General features: G+C 36.2%; 1 protein-coding gene across 1 annotated transcript in view; it reads right to left on the reverse strand.

Annotated features, from left to right (window-relative positions):
• Positions 1–15,694, reverse strand: part of MAP3K15 (mitogen-activated protein kinase kinase kinase 15) — a gene marked incomplete at both ends in the record, with an annotated part of 129,869 nt that overhangs the window by 32,070 nt on the left and 82,105 nt on the right. The window contains 4 exons of the mRNA XM_080910055.1: positions 346–479; positions 2,602–2,689; positions 10,970–11,065; positions 14,191–14,240. Coding sequence (XP_080766181.1) covers positions 346–479; positions 2,602–2,689; positions 10,970–11,065; positions 14,191–14,240 — 368 coding nt within the window. The remainder of the gene's footprint in view (positions 1–345; positions 480–2,601; positions 2,690–10,969; positions 11,066–14,190; positions 14,241–15,694) is intronic.

The raw sequence follows: 15,694 nt of genomic DNA on the forward strand, positions 1-15,694 counted from the left end.
GAAAAAAATTTCTCAGTTACATTTTAAAATATTTTCAAAATAACTGCATAAAATGTAAAATTTCAGACATAGTTATGGGCAGAAATACGGTTTTCTTTTGAAATATGACTTCTGTAACCCATAAACCTCTTAGTAGGCTGCATTTTTCCTAACATATTTATAACATGCAGAGAATAAACGCAGATCACCCTTTAAACAAGAACATTACAAGCTCTGACAACAGAAAGTAGCCACATTGTTCAGCTGACACAGATTAAATCATTCAATGCTTTCGGCATCAGTGGTAGGCCTGGGATATAGTGTTGAGATAGCAAATGTAGAATATTGAAGGCAGTCTCAACTTGCCTGATATCTCTCTCTGGGATTTCCTTGATGGCTATTCGCACTTGATTACTGAGATCCCGGCCGGCATACACAACCCCATAGGAGCCTTTCCCCAAGACAACTCTCTCCCCATTCGCATCATGGTCATACTCATACTAAACAAGGTAAAACAACAGAATAAATAAGTAAATAAATAAATAAATGACAAAACACAACTTGCCAAAGAGAAACTCAAAGGTTATCTAACAAGCTTTCAAAACTATAAAGCATTAGTTGAGTGCCAAACAAACAAAATACAGTTTTTAGGTTATACACTCTTTCATTTAACAATTATTCTCATTCGTTTGTGTGTTTACAGAATGACTTAATGAAGTACAATTCAGGAAAGTAAACAAATAGCACTCACCTGTAAATTACCTGCCTTACCTTTTGGAGATTTTATATCATTTTAATGCTGCAATTTAAAACTTTCTAAGCATGTTAAGAACCACAAATAAGTACCTTCCTGCATGGCCTCTTATTAACTTGTCAGGAAACAAACCTCTTTCAACAGCCCAGGAAAGAATTAAAGGTTAAAGTTAATATTATCTTGATATAGAATACAGAACATGTTGGGATGGCCCCCCTTCCTTCATGGAGAGCTAGCACTTGCTGCAAATATACTTTACAACTAGGATTGCTGCTCTGTTTCACCAGTCTTATTATTAAAAGCTAAGGCAGCCCTGCTGAACAAGGCTAGCACGTGTCTATAATTCCAGCACCCAGAGGCTAAGGCAGGAAGTTCATGAGAGCTCTGGGTTAGCCTGGGCAAGAAAAGCTGTCTTACAAAACAAAATCAAGGCCAATGGGTAATGGTGCTCACCATGCCAGCCTAGTGACCCAAATTCAACCCTCCGAACCCAGAGAAAGGAGATCAATTCCAGAGTTAGCCTTTGACACATGTGCCCACACAAAGGGTGCACATATACAATAAGTTGAAAATGACAACAATAATAAGCCACTACACGCACTCAACGTTTTTTTTTGTTGTTGTTGTTCATGATTAAAACAAAGGTGATGATGCTCTCTTGTCTCTTGCCTCTCTTGCTCTCTCACCCTTATCCTTCCTCTTCCCCTTACCTTCCCCCTCTCCCACCACATGCTCATGGCCGGCTTCTTCTCCTCTATTCCTCTACTTCTCTCTTCTCTCTTCCTCTTCTCTCTTCTCTCTCCCTCTCCCTCTCTCTCTCTGCCTCTACTACCCTTTTAACTCTCCCATGACTTAAATAAACTCTATTCTGTACTAAAAACAACAACAACAAGAAAAAACAAAGGTGACAGTAGTCTAAGCAATTCTTATGTAAAACAGAGAGAGCAATGATTATTTCTGGAGTTTGGCATGCCCCCACTACTTCTATTTACCTCACATCAATTTATACATTGAATAATGTGTATGCTCTTTCTTATATACCTAAAGATGCTCATGTCAGTTACTATACAATTAAGATAACTTAAGGGTCTGTCCTGTCTGACAGCACTAGAAACAAGCCTGCTGCAAAGGCTTATCTCAGTTTCCCTCTTTGTCATATTTGTTGCCTGTAAAGGCAATAATCTAGTCCACTTCTGTAACACACTTTGACTGGAACTAATAATTCTTGTACATGACCCAATTTCTTAAAATGAACACTTTAACAGCTTTTTGAAGAAAACCATAAGGAATTTATTTTAGTCTAGCTTCAAAATATGTAATAAAATCTCATTAAATTATAATTACTGGAAGAACTTCAATTAGTGGCAAATCTCAAAGACTGCAAGATTTAAGCACACATAAATGGTGTGGTCACTGTAGGCTACAACCCTGCTATCCAAGTAAGCTTATGATAATGTAATTTTCTTTAAAGAGATTTAAACACAGCTATATTTAATATACCATCTATAAGGAGATATAACTAAAGTCCATTTAAGTAAAAGTCTGTTTCTACCCTGTCAACTATTTCTGTTGGAGTCTCATACATACTAATGTAGAAAAATATACTTTGCATAGTTATGTATGAAAGAAAAATTTAATCTAACCCGTGGCCATTTTTCTTTAACATTCGGACAGGATCATATGATTTTTCTATAGAGATAAATTAAACTTAATTTCTGAGACCTACTGACAGCAGTTCTGGCTGGCTCAAACGTATCTTTAACTATATTCAATAAAGGATTTCACATGCAAATTGGGACACTCCCCTTTACGCACCAAAGGCATTATGAAAGGATGTTTTTGCTAGTTCTGGGTCTTATGTGACTTACCTCTAAGGTGTCTCCATCAGCCTCTCCTTCCAACTCCATTGTACTGCCCACTCCATTGGTTAGCATCTCTTTGACCAAAGAACAAAATCTAGAACAATAAATGCCCCAGGGTATTACCCATCAGCATCACTCTTGCTCCTTATGTTTAACTTAACTCTACTATATGAAATTGTACTCAAACATATACTAAACCTCTGAGTTGTGGAACAATCATTCCACTCTTGATTTGACATGGTAATTTAGTGATAATTTAATATAGTTCTAAAACATATGTGATACCTAAGTTCTCTCCATGTTGTATCTCTTTCAACTAGCTGGTTACCTGATGCCAAAGCACCTCTCTTAAATGCAGCACATATGTAGAACTCAGCAAGAACAGTTTTGCTTCTATTAAACTAAAGACTTCACTTTTGTGGGTTTCACCCACAGATGCAGACTTAACTACATTCATTTTTGTATAGGTACCACATTTTCTTTATGCATACATCATTTGTGGACACTTGGACTGTTTCTATTTTTGACTACTAAGTCCTGCAATAAACTTGGGAATGTAGATTTCTCTTTGACAGACCGACCGATTTTAGGTCAGAAAAGAATGGTGATTACTAAAGGCTGGGGATAGCAGAGGAAAGGGAGGGGTTGAGGAGACGGCTCAGTGGTTAAGAACATAAGTGAGATGCTGTTCTTCAAAGGACCTGGGTTCAATTCCCACTACCCATATAGTAGTTCACAACTATATTTAAGTTTCATTTTTAAAAAGTTCCAAAAGATCTGATACCCTCACACAGACACACATGCAGGAAAATCACCAATGCAAATAAACAAACAAATAAACAAACAAACAAATAAATAGAAAAGGATGATCAATGGACAATGGTTATATATAGTTAGAAAAAAGGAAGTATTGATGTTCTATGTAAGTAGAGTTATTATTATATACAGTATATTATAGATAACAATAATATACTGTACTTTCAAGTCTTGTTTATTTTTTGGTTTCTTGAAACAGTCTCTCAGTTATAGCCCAGTCAGCTTGGGCTTTACTATGTAGCCCAGGCTGGTATAGAACTTGTGGTGATCCTTTTGCCTTGACCTCCTTAGTGCTGGAATTATAGAAATGCATTACTATGCCTCCATATACTACAGTTTTCAAAACTATTAGGAGACAGTTTTAACGTTTTCATTATAGAAATGAAAACTGTAAAGGAGACTAACTATTTGCTCTAATTTGAATATTACATAGTATATGCATATATTATAAATTTGTGCATCAGCTTAAAATAAAAAAAATAAACAAGATAAATAATTCTTTTTCTACATAATAACACCCATTAGAAATGTAAATACCCGGTAAGGCACAGTGGCTTATGTCTTTAATCCCAGTACTTTGGAGGCAGAGTCAGGTGGGTATCTATGAGTTGGATGCCAGCCTAGTTTACTTAACAAGTTCCAGGACAGCTGGGACAGCATAGTGTGACCCTGTCTCAAAAAAAGAAAAAAAAGAAAAAAAAGGTGAATACTTTCATCATGTTCCTATAAGCCTTTTCTTCTTGTCCTTTACTGTTTTCCCCAGGACTAATTTGTGAGCCATTCTATTAACAAGCCTTTTCTCTTTTTTTTTTCATTTTACTTTTATTGGATATATTTTATTTACATTTCAAATGTCATCCTCTTTCTGGTTTCCTTTCCAAAACCCCCTATCCCATCCTCCCTCCCCCTGCTTCTATGAGGGTGCCTCTCCACCCTCCTACCCCCTCCTGCCTCTCCACTCTGACATTCCCCTATACTGGGACATCAAGTACGGGAATGGAGTAGGCAGGACTAAAGGCTTCTCCTCCCACTGATGCCCAACAAGGCCATCCTCTGCTAAATGCTCAACTGGAGCCATGGTCCACCCATGTGCACTCTCTGGATAGTGGTTTAGTCCCTGGGAGCTCTGTTTGGTTGGGACTATGGTTCTTATGGGGTTGCAAACCCCTTCAGCTCCTTCAATTCTTTCTCTAACTCCTCCATTGTGAACCCCATTCTCAGTTCAATGGTAGGCTGTGAGCATCTGCCTCTGTATTTGTCATGACATGGCAAAGCCTCTCAGGAGACAGCTATATCAGGCTCCTGTTAGCATATACTTCTTGGCAGTATTGTCTGGGTTTGGTGGCTTGTATATGGGCTGGATTCCCAGGTGGAGCAGTCTCTGGATGGCCTTTGCTTCAGTCTCTGCTCCAAACTCTGTCTTCATATTTCCTCCTGTGGATATTTTATTCCCTCATCTGAGAAGGACTGAAGCATCTGCACTTTGGTCTTCCTTCTTGAGTTTCATGTGGTCTGTGAATCTTGGGTAATATAAGCTTTTGGACTATTATCCACTTATTAGTGAGTACATACCAAATGTTTTTTGTTTGTTTGTATTTTGTGATTGGGTTACCACACTCTGGATATTTCCTAGTTCTATCCATTTACCTAAGAATTTCATGAACTTGTTTTTAATAACTGAGTAGTACTCTATTGTGTAAATGTACCACATTTTCTGTATCCATTCATCTACTGAATGACATTTGGGTTCTCGCCAGCTTCTGGCTATTATAAATAAGGCTGCTATGAACATAGTGAAGCATGTGTCCTTGTTATATGTTGGAACATCTTTTGGGCATATGCCCAGGAGTGGTATAACTGGGTCCTTAGGGAGTACTATGTCCTTTTCAATCATGTCCCTGAATTACACTTTAACTATGGCTTTGAGACCAGTATTCAAATGTAAACTAATCAGTGCTAAGGATAGTGGAACTTTCTCCTCTCAAGTTGTGGGCAGTCTCAAGTTCTCAGTGAGACAGAAATTCTTATATGAGGAAGGACAATGAGGAAATACATAAAGTGCCCATGTCATTGTGTTGACAAAATGAAGCTTAATATCAACAGTTACCCATACAACTTTATCACAAATGCTGAGCTGCATATGCCCCATTCTTAGTCCTATGTAATCACTTTTTAAAATGTGCATGATATTGACTCAGACAATGTTTATCTGTATTTCTCTGTTAAGATGTTAGATAGGAATAGTGTAAATTTTAATTTTACAATGTTCTTTTTCTCCCCAACACAACCCACTAGTATTTCTTCTAGTACATGAATGCTGGGATACCTGATAAACTTCTTAGGAGACACATAATATGCATTTATTCATTACAGTAAAAGTTAGAAGATAGTAGTAACTGTTGCCAATCATACAAAGGAACCAGACCCTTTATATGTGGCTAGTGGAAATGTAAATTTTTGGGACCATTTTGGAAAATCTCTGGCACTAACTATAAGCCAAAGCTGAATATAAACCTCCTTTTTGATAGAACAATCCACTTCTAGGTGTATACTCAACAGATTCAATGTTTGTGCTCACCAAAGGGAATGTATAAGATTATTCATAGTGGACATGATCTAAATGTTCATTGGTAGGAGAACAGATAAGCTGCTGCATGTTCATGTAATGAAACACTTCAAGAGATAAAAGGGATAAATGGGCATAAACAACATGGCTTAATTTCATGGCTATTATTTTAAGAAACCAGGGACAAGAATACAAACGATTTAATTTTATTCATTTGAAGGAGTAAAATGGACATAATTAACCATGGTAATAGAAATCAAAGTAATTATCACTAGAGGGGGTTTGATAACTAGGGTGGGACACAAGGCATCTTCCAGAGTGCTGATATGGAAAACAGTTACATGAGTATACATTTATGTCAGGTAACTGGTATAGGTATAAAGGTATCTAACTGCATATTTCAGTGAAATGTATACACTTTACTTGCATACATGGCACACCTCAACTAAAATTTATTAAACTAAACTTTGTGATATAAAGTAACTGAGTACTAAACTAGACCTTGTAATAAAACTGTGTTTTGCCCAATATTCAGCAGCATTTTCTTACTGTAAATTGAGGGTTGTGACTCAGTATGTTCTGTAGTATGCTATTTACCTGATCTCTAAATATACTGTGATAATGATTGAGATAAAGTGAGCTAAAGTCTCCTGAAATTACCCAACACTGTCACTCAAACTAGGAATAAAAGAAATCCATTTAGACTAATAAAGGCTGTTTGTAAAAACTGGCTGCTAAATTCATAGTTAAAGGGGAAACACTGGTTACTTTCTTCTTAAGATCAGGTCCAAAAATAGATGTCCCTTCTTGCCATGCCTATTCCACACTGTACTAGAGTTGCAGAGTCAGGATATTTAGGCAAAAAATATATACAGAGCCATCTATGTTATAAAGGAAGAAACAACACCATGTCCTTACATGGCAAGATATTGGCAGAAAACCCTAAAGAATTCAATTAAAACTATTAGCACTCGTGGCTAGAGAGATGGTTCAGTGGTTAAAAGCTACAGCTCTTGCCGAGGACCCATGTTTAGTTCCCAGTACTCACATAGGGAAGCTCACAACAACCCATAACTCTAGTTCCAGGGGACTTGATGCCCTCTTCCGGTTTCTGCCAATATTTATTACACATGCACAAAGTCAGATATGTACAACACATATATATGCACAAAACCAGAAAGCAGTATCTTCAAAACTATCAAAACTAATACATTCATAAAGACTATAAAACCAATGCACAATGGTTAGGCCTATTTTGAAATTAATAAAAAACTTAATTTACAAGAGTCTCAAAAGAATAAAACATTCAGGTAAAAGGAGCACAAAATTTATGAACTGAAAGTAAAAAGCACTGATAAAAGAAAATTTAATAAAATATAAATAAATAGAAAGGCAACCTATGCTCACAGATTGAACAACAGCCTGATAATATGGTGATGCTCCCTGAATTGATTAATATTTCAAACAAGCTTCCCATCAAACCTCTCTCTATCTTTTCCCCATACCCATTTACAAGCTGACCCCAAAATTAACATGGAAAATCATGCAGAATCTTGCATGATCATGGAAGGGATGGTGTGACATGGTTCCTGCCACCGGAACAAAGCCAGCAGGGTGTGGACCTCCAAGAGTGTTGACAGTTGCTGGACCTAAGTTTTGTTTGTATAATGCCAAAATTAATGATTCCTCGATAATCAGAGACAGCACAAGTCTATGAGGCAGGAGTATGTCTAATGTCCTTAACAAAATGGTAAATGTTGTGACTTTCAGGACAGCCCTTAAGGCTGTGGGAAAGAACTCTGAAAACATGAGTTTTAAGAAGAATGCATAATTTCTCAACTATGAGAAATGTAAGGATGCAATATGATCTGTATAAGGAGCTTCAAAGACCTAAAACAAACAAACAAACAACCCCCCCAAAACAAAAACAGAGCAGTGGTACTATGAACCAGCTTGTCAGAAAGATACTAAGGAAAAAGATAAAAAGATTTGGGGAGTGGTGATCACAGGACAAGATCCCACCCAGTTAAGTTTATAATTTGTGCTTACAAAGGCAGACAGAATCCTGAGTTCAAGGTCAGTCTGGAACAGAGCTCCAGATAAGGCCCAGGTGAGGTGGCAATCATAAAATGAGATTCCATCCAAATAGCTCATTATCTGTTTTTACAAAGGCAGGCAGATCTCTGAATTCATTTTCAATGTTAAAGAAATATACTTGCTGTTTTTTTCTAAGATCAAGGGACTAAGGATGCTGCTTCCAGGAATAATCAAAAGAGAGCCTGGAATAAAGATTGAATTGATATGTAAATAAAAGACTAGGCTTTGATCTATGAGAGCTGAACTATCTGGATGAGCTGTCTGGCAGCAGAAGTAGAATACAGGGCTGTCAACTGTACCCCACAAACTGACCTGAGTCATTCTTTTAGCTACTCCCAAACACCCCTTCCTTTCCAAGTTGAGGCTGCTCCTTGGCAAAAGCAAGCACTAACAATAAGCAAAATAATCTTGAAAAATAAGCACAAAATTAAAATGTGCACATTTCATGATTTTATAACTTTCTGAAAGCTACTGTAATAAGGTATACTTGCAAATGGATAGATATGCAAATAAGTAGGAGTCCAGAAATGATCTCTTAAATTTAGGACCAATCCATTTTCTACAAATGCCAAGACTAACTTGAAGGAGAAAAGAGTATTTTTGTCAATAAATGGTGTTGGGACAAATACCACATACAAAGTGCAAAGTTATATTCCTATCTTATAGTATATTAAAAATTTAAAGGGATAGTGACATAACTTATCAGGTAAAGTCACTTGCTGCCAGACCTGAAGACCTAAAGTCAATCCCTGGGATCCAAATGGTGGAAGGAGAAAATCTATTCTAACAAGTTGTCATCTTATCTCCACATGAACACCTTGTCACCCCACACCCAACAATAAGTAAATACATAAAATAAATTTAAAATGGAACAGAGACCTAAATATGATAGCCGAGCCTATTATAAATTTAGAAAAGAAAACCCATAGAATACCTCAAATTAGGTAAAGCATTTTTAATTTAAATTTGATTTTTTTGTGCATGCCTGTGCATACCTGTGCATGCTTGCTAATCTCTACATATTCCATGTGTATAATGCAGATCATAGAGGCCAGAAGACAGCATTTGATCACCTGGATCTTGAGTCACAGGTAATTGTGCACTGCCACTTGTAGGATCTCCACAAGTACTCTTAACTGCTGAGCTATCTCCAGCCCCCCCATAAATATAAACAAAAATGCAAATGACAAAAAGTGGATAAATCTAATAATTAAAAATATTTGTGTTGTGATACTTACCAATGATGTGAAAAGATAACTCACGGAATGGGATAAAGTCTTAGCAAATTGCAGCTGGCTATGTATGTACAATATATAAGTACCCCATAATAACAAGACAAATAGGCCAACTAAAAATGAACAAACGTCACTTTCTCATCAGCAATCCAAGTTAACATCATCAGGAATAAGACAAAGATATTGAGTATCCTCTGTTATAATGTACTAAGCAATATGCAGTATCAATTTTGTTCTATTCCTACCCAAATATAATATAATTATGAGAAAATAGGAAACAAGCCCAAATTAAAGACCTATACAACATATAAGGCCTGTACTTTTTGAAAGTATTAAGTTTTCAAGATGAGAGGAGACAGAGATGGCCACTCAAGCAGGACATGATTCTAGACTAGAAACCAAAGATAAAGTAGTTTGTTTTGCTATAAAGACATTAGGATAGAAAGTAAGTAAAATTTTGTACTAGATTATAATCCCATGTCCATCTTAATTCCCAATTATATAACTATAATAAGTATATAAGGGAAGATTTCTTGGTTTTTTTTTTTTTTTTGGAACTATACTGAAATATTTAGATGCAATAAGGCATTACTTCCATGGCTTACTCCTCATTAGTTTAGAGAAAACAAACATGCATATAGAAACAATATAAAATGACTGTAGTAAAAGCATTGAGGAATTCTGGGTAAAGCATTCATGGTAATTCTTGCTTTTTTGAAACTTTCCTACACTTTTCAACATTTTTCTAAATAGAAATTACATTTTTTAAAAGTTGGGCAAAGGACTTGAACACACATTTCTTTAAAGCATATACAAAAAAGTGTCCAATCAACACATGAAAAGATGCCTAGAACTATTTGTCAATAGGGAAATTCAATTCAAACAAATACCCACTATGATAGCTAGAACTATCAAAATTCAGACAATAAAAGACAGGGAGGTGGAGAAGTTGGAACCTTCATATATTACTAATGGGAATGTAATTGGGAGAAGAGTTACCCTAAAATCCAGTATTTTGATGCCCAAAATCTACAAACTTGGCATACTAACAAAACTTGCATATGGATGTACACAGAAGTAAAATTCATAATAATCCAAAAGCTAGAAGAATCCCACATGACCAGCAACTGATGAACAGACAAATAAAATGTACTATTGGTTCTATAAGGGAGAATTGCTGATAAGGCCCCAAAGGCCACAGTATTGAGATATGGCATGCCATGGAAAACTCTTAAAAACTGGACACTAAAGAGAAGAAGCCAGGCATGAGAGGCCACATATAATGTCATGACAAATACACATATTGTCCAAAATGGACAATTCATAGAAAATAGGTTGGTAGTTGTGTAGAGCTGAGGTTATAGAGGATTTGGATAAGATAAAAATAGTAAGTGAATATTAATGGCTACTGTGTTATGAATAATGAAAATACTTTAAAAATTATATTGTGATGGTTGTAAAAGTTTAGAGCTACATTAGAATTATTAGCTTATATACTTTAGATGGTTGCAAGGTATGTAGATTCTACCTCAATGTTGTAAAACCAATTCTATATGAATTAAAATTTTCAAGAAAGATAGTATAGTTAACATTTTTCATAACGATGATCCTTCAATATGTCATAAATACATTGCACATACCTAAATTAACTATAACTCACCTATTACACTGGTCTTCAGTGGAAAAGTAGATTTGAAAGTCATCAGAATTATCATGGACATAGAGAAAACAGCACCGTTCATCAAACTTGGATAGGCTGTAAAATTTCAAAACATAAGAATGCTTATATAAAGCCAGGTATAGTGGTACACACTTAATCCCAGCACTGGGAAATAGAGATAGGTGGATCCCTGATTTTGAGGCCAGCCTGGTCTACAGAGCAAGTTCCAGAACAGCCACTGCTACACAGAGAGACATTTTCTAGAAAAACAAACAACAAAAACAAAGAGAATGCCTATACCCACATTATGATGTCAATTTTATTTTTTTAATTTTTACTTAATTTTTTTCATAATTTAAATTTTTTATTTACATTACATCCCAATCAGTCACCATCTCTCTTCTCCTTCCAGTCCCACCCTTTCAAATTCTCTCCCCATTACCCTCTCCCCTTCTCTGAAGGGGAGCCCTGTTTGGTACCACCCCACTCTGAGATATCCAGTCTCCCTAAAACTAAGCACCTCCTCTTCCACTGAGACCCAACTAGACAGTCCAGGTATGGAAGGGGATCCAATGGCAGGCAACAGAGTCAGAGACAGCCCCCCTGCTCCAATTGTTAATGGACCTATATGAAGTCCAAGCTGCACATTTGGGGCAGAGACTCAACCACCAACCAATTTTAATTTTTAAAGAAATTTGAAAAAAATCTAGCTTATATTTTGTTTACTTTTTAAGTTCCTAATTTTATTAATCATTATTTTAAAAGTATTTTTTATTTTTAAATTATACATATGTATGTATGTATGTATTATGTATGTGCCTGTGTGTGCAGGTTCTGCAGAGACAAGAAAAGGCTGTGGGATCCTTTGGAGCTGGAGTTACAGGTGATTGTGATCTACCAAACATGGTCACTGGGATCTGAAGTCAGGTCTTCTACAAGAGCAGTGGGTATTCTTGACCACTGAGCCACTTCTCTAGCCCCAAAGCTTCATTCATCTTTTAACAAATACTTCCACAATCTGAATTTTCTTACTCTATGAAATTTAAATTTAGAGACACTTCTATTGCAAATGTATTTATCAATTAATTTTAATATATATCAAGAAATTCCTATGTATTCAGGGCAAAGAAAACAAGGCCAACAGAAAAGGAGACAATATTAGGAAGTATTAGGACATTCATGATCAAGGAATGTAAAATTGAGAAAGACTTTTAAATATTTTCAGTCTGTTTCTACCCAATGTCTGGACCTGACACACATAGCTTCAAACTAGCAATATTCAGTTTGCTTAAACACATCCAGTAAACAAAAGTCATCACACTCTTACCTACTAATAGATTTCTCTGTTAGAAAGTTCATTCACATTGGGTCAACACCATCTATACAATTAGCTCCTCAAACAAATGAAGCCACTTTATCTGGCCCCTTGTTGGTCATTTCTTTTGACCCAGAACCTGTCTTTTTTAATGAAAATGAGTTATTTAGAACCTGTCTTTTATCTGTTTTTTTTTTGAAAAGAGGTATTGGTGTTGAGCTTGCTATGTGACTCCAACTCATCATCCTTTTGCCTTAGCCTCCCAATAGATCAAAAATATCTTAAAGCATTCTTAATGCTATAGATGACACAAAGAAGATGTATTAAAACAGCAACAGCTTAGAGTGATTCAAGACAAATCAAAGTTAGGTTATACATGAGTCAGTTTTGAGAAAGAAATCTACAAAAAACAACTACAATAGGATCCAAAGAATGCCTGTCAGGTTATACCAGTCCTCAGGTCTTGTCACAACCCTATGTAAATTGCTACTGATAGCTGAACTGCAAAGCTAAAGGTATTTATATGAAGTAATATAAACAAAAGATCCGGTCTAAAAGATTTTGTACATTATTGCCACATAAGAGAGTCTTTTCTCCTGGTTTCAAGACAGCATTATGCAAATACACCATTATTCTTATTTAAACACTGATATCCTCAGGATAGAATCTTCTGGGTGTAAATGGATTCATTCAGTGGCTATTGAGTTGTCTTATGTTTAGAGAAAGGACAGAAAGCTCTAACCCAAACTCTCATTTGATAATAACAAAAAAAGCATTTTCACCAAGAAGGCACAGAAATCAAAAAAGGAAGTTCCTGCCCCTCCCAAAGCCGAAGCCAAAGCAAAGGCCTTGAAAGCTAAGAAGGCAGTGCTGAAAGGCATCCACAGTCACAAGAAGAAGATCCAAATGTCACCCACTTTTCGGCTGCCCAAGACTCTGTGGCTCTGAAGGCAGCCAAAATATCCTCGAAAGAGTGCACCCAGGAGAAACAGGCTGGAGCACTATGTTATCATCAAATTCCCACCGACCACTGAGTCAGCCATGAAGAAAATAGAGGACAACAACACGCTTGTGTTCATTGTGGATGTCAAGGCACCAGATCAAACAGGCCGTGAAGAAACTCTATGACACTGATATGGCCGACGTCAATACCCTGATAAGACCTGACGAAGAGAAGGTGTATGTTCCCTCGGCTCTTAATTATGATGCTCTAGAGGTTGCCAACAAGAATGGGATCATCTAAACTCAGTCCAGATGGCTAATTCTAAATATACACCCTTTTTATACCATAAAAACAACAACAACAAAAAAAAAAAAAAAAAAACAGAAAAAGTAGAATCCTACAGAGGCTGGGTGATTTTTATATTTACTTCACAATAAACTCTCACCTTTGCACATTCTGGTAAGTTGATTAGGACATCTGAAGTATGTTAGCCTGGCTTGGGATAATCCATGAAAGCTCACCATTTCTGATCCCAATAGCAAGTGACATACTTTCTGGAATATATCGTCTCTTTCCTTTTAACAGTACCCCTGCCTCCAGAGCTCTGTTCAAGAGGCCTATTCAAGTACTAGATGCAAGTACTGCCTTCAGCCCTGGGGTGCTGGTGGTGGTGATGGTCATGGTGGTAGAGAGCACTTGAACCTTGACTCTAGCATTTTCTCTTTAAAGTATGATAAATATTCATTTTTTTCTACAGGACTGGAAAAGTTACCATATTGCAAGTCAAGAGGCTCTTAGTTGCAGTATGCTATGAATGTCATATGGAGCAACAATAAAGAAAATATTCTGTTAAAAATAAGACATCACATTTTTTAAATGAGTGGAAATATTAAAGAATCTTAAACACCTCCATTATTTGTATTAAGACAGACAGCAGTTACAATTTTTCTCTTATGTTCTTACCTTATTCCTTTAATAGAAGAGGCTGTAAAATTCCACTCATGGATTTGTTTCTGCAAGTATAAAAGACAGAAGTCAAGAACTTGATTGTTCTCAATAAAGTATCATTTCTGATTTCATCTTGTTGTCAATTATTTCTTCTAGCTTGTTTTCAACAATGATTAGGGGTTAGAGCAATATACTTTACAAAACTTGCTACACACAAAACATTTTCTGAGACATGAAAATTCATGCCTCTGATACAGTTTAGAGAAAGCCATATAAATCTGAAGTAAATAGCGTGGGACAGATACAATACACACACTGAGTAGCCTTTCATCTTCTGTCAACACAGTAAGCAAACTCTGAAATAGTCTTAGGAACAGCCCACTTCAGTAATAAAGATATTTAGAGGCATAAGGCTGACAAACTTCATTTTTCTTCATTTCAGTCTCTCCCTGGGCTCACAGCTAACCCAAATTTCTGACTCCTTTGCAGTTACATGAGGCCATATGACAGTGTGCTGACCAATGGGGTGTGTAAAGCTCTTAAAAACCTCCATGAAAGCTGAGCATTGGGGCACAAGTCTATAATTCTAGTAATAAAATGGCAAAAGATCTATCGACATGGTAAATTGCAGCCACCAAGGCTATGTGATAGAAGCCCAACTCAAAAAAAGTAAATTAAAAACATTTCCCATGAAAACAATAAGCAACCCACAACCTCTACAGTAATCTTCTACCTCCTTTTTCCCTTGCTATTACTGCAAGATGCAATGAGGTCTTCTACTATCCTGGATATGGCATGAGACATACACAAAGCTTTATCATGTTAAAATGTTGAAATTGAGGAGCTATTTTAACAGCATGACAAGAAACACAATAGTTTACAGATGGACTTTCCCCAGTCTGTGATACTGGGGGCCAGAAATGTTTCAGATCCTGTAATATTTACATAGACTTTAATACTTGGGCATCTCTGATCTAAATATCTAAAATCTGAAATGCTCCAAAATCTAAAGCTTTGTGACTAGTAAATGTTTCAGACTTTCAGATTAAGGAGGTGCCAACTATACTTCAATGACGACAAATAGGAGGCAAATTAAATAAAATGTGTGAACTCTTTAAATGAGATATATTAAGCACATAATATTGTACACACATATACATATATATGTATATATAAATTTTTTATGTTTTGCACTCAAGTATTTAATATACACCATGTAGGAAAAATGCAGGCACATCATGAGAGCTCATCCTCATTAGTGATTCCTAACTGTATTTTCAACAAAAAGATTGCTCCAGAGTTAAATATTAGACAAAGTTAATGGCCTTCACTTGAGATTTGACTAATATGCCTAGGTATTTCTAATCTGAATTTGAGCCTCTGTTTATTTTACCATGCTGTGTTTTATTTGTGAAGATAATACTAATTTTCACCTGATAACATAATCATTCTCATTTTTGCTAACAGGGAGGAAAATAATCTTCCTTTGCTCAGCTAATGGTAGAAGTAAGCCCCATAC

Source organism: Micromys minutus, assembly GCF_963924665.1.
Source record: "Micromys minutus genome assembly, chromosome: X".
NCBI lineage: Eukaryota > Metazoa > Chordata > Mammalia > Rodentia > Muridae > Micromys > Micromys minutus.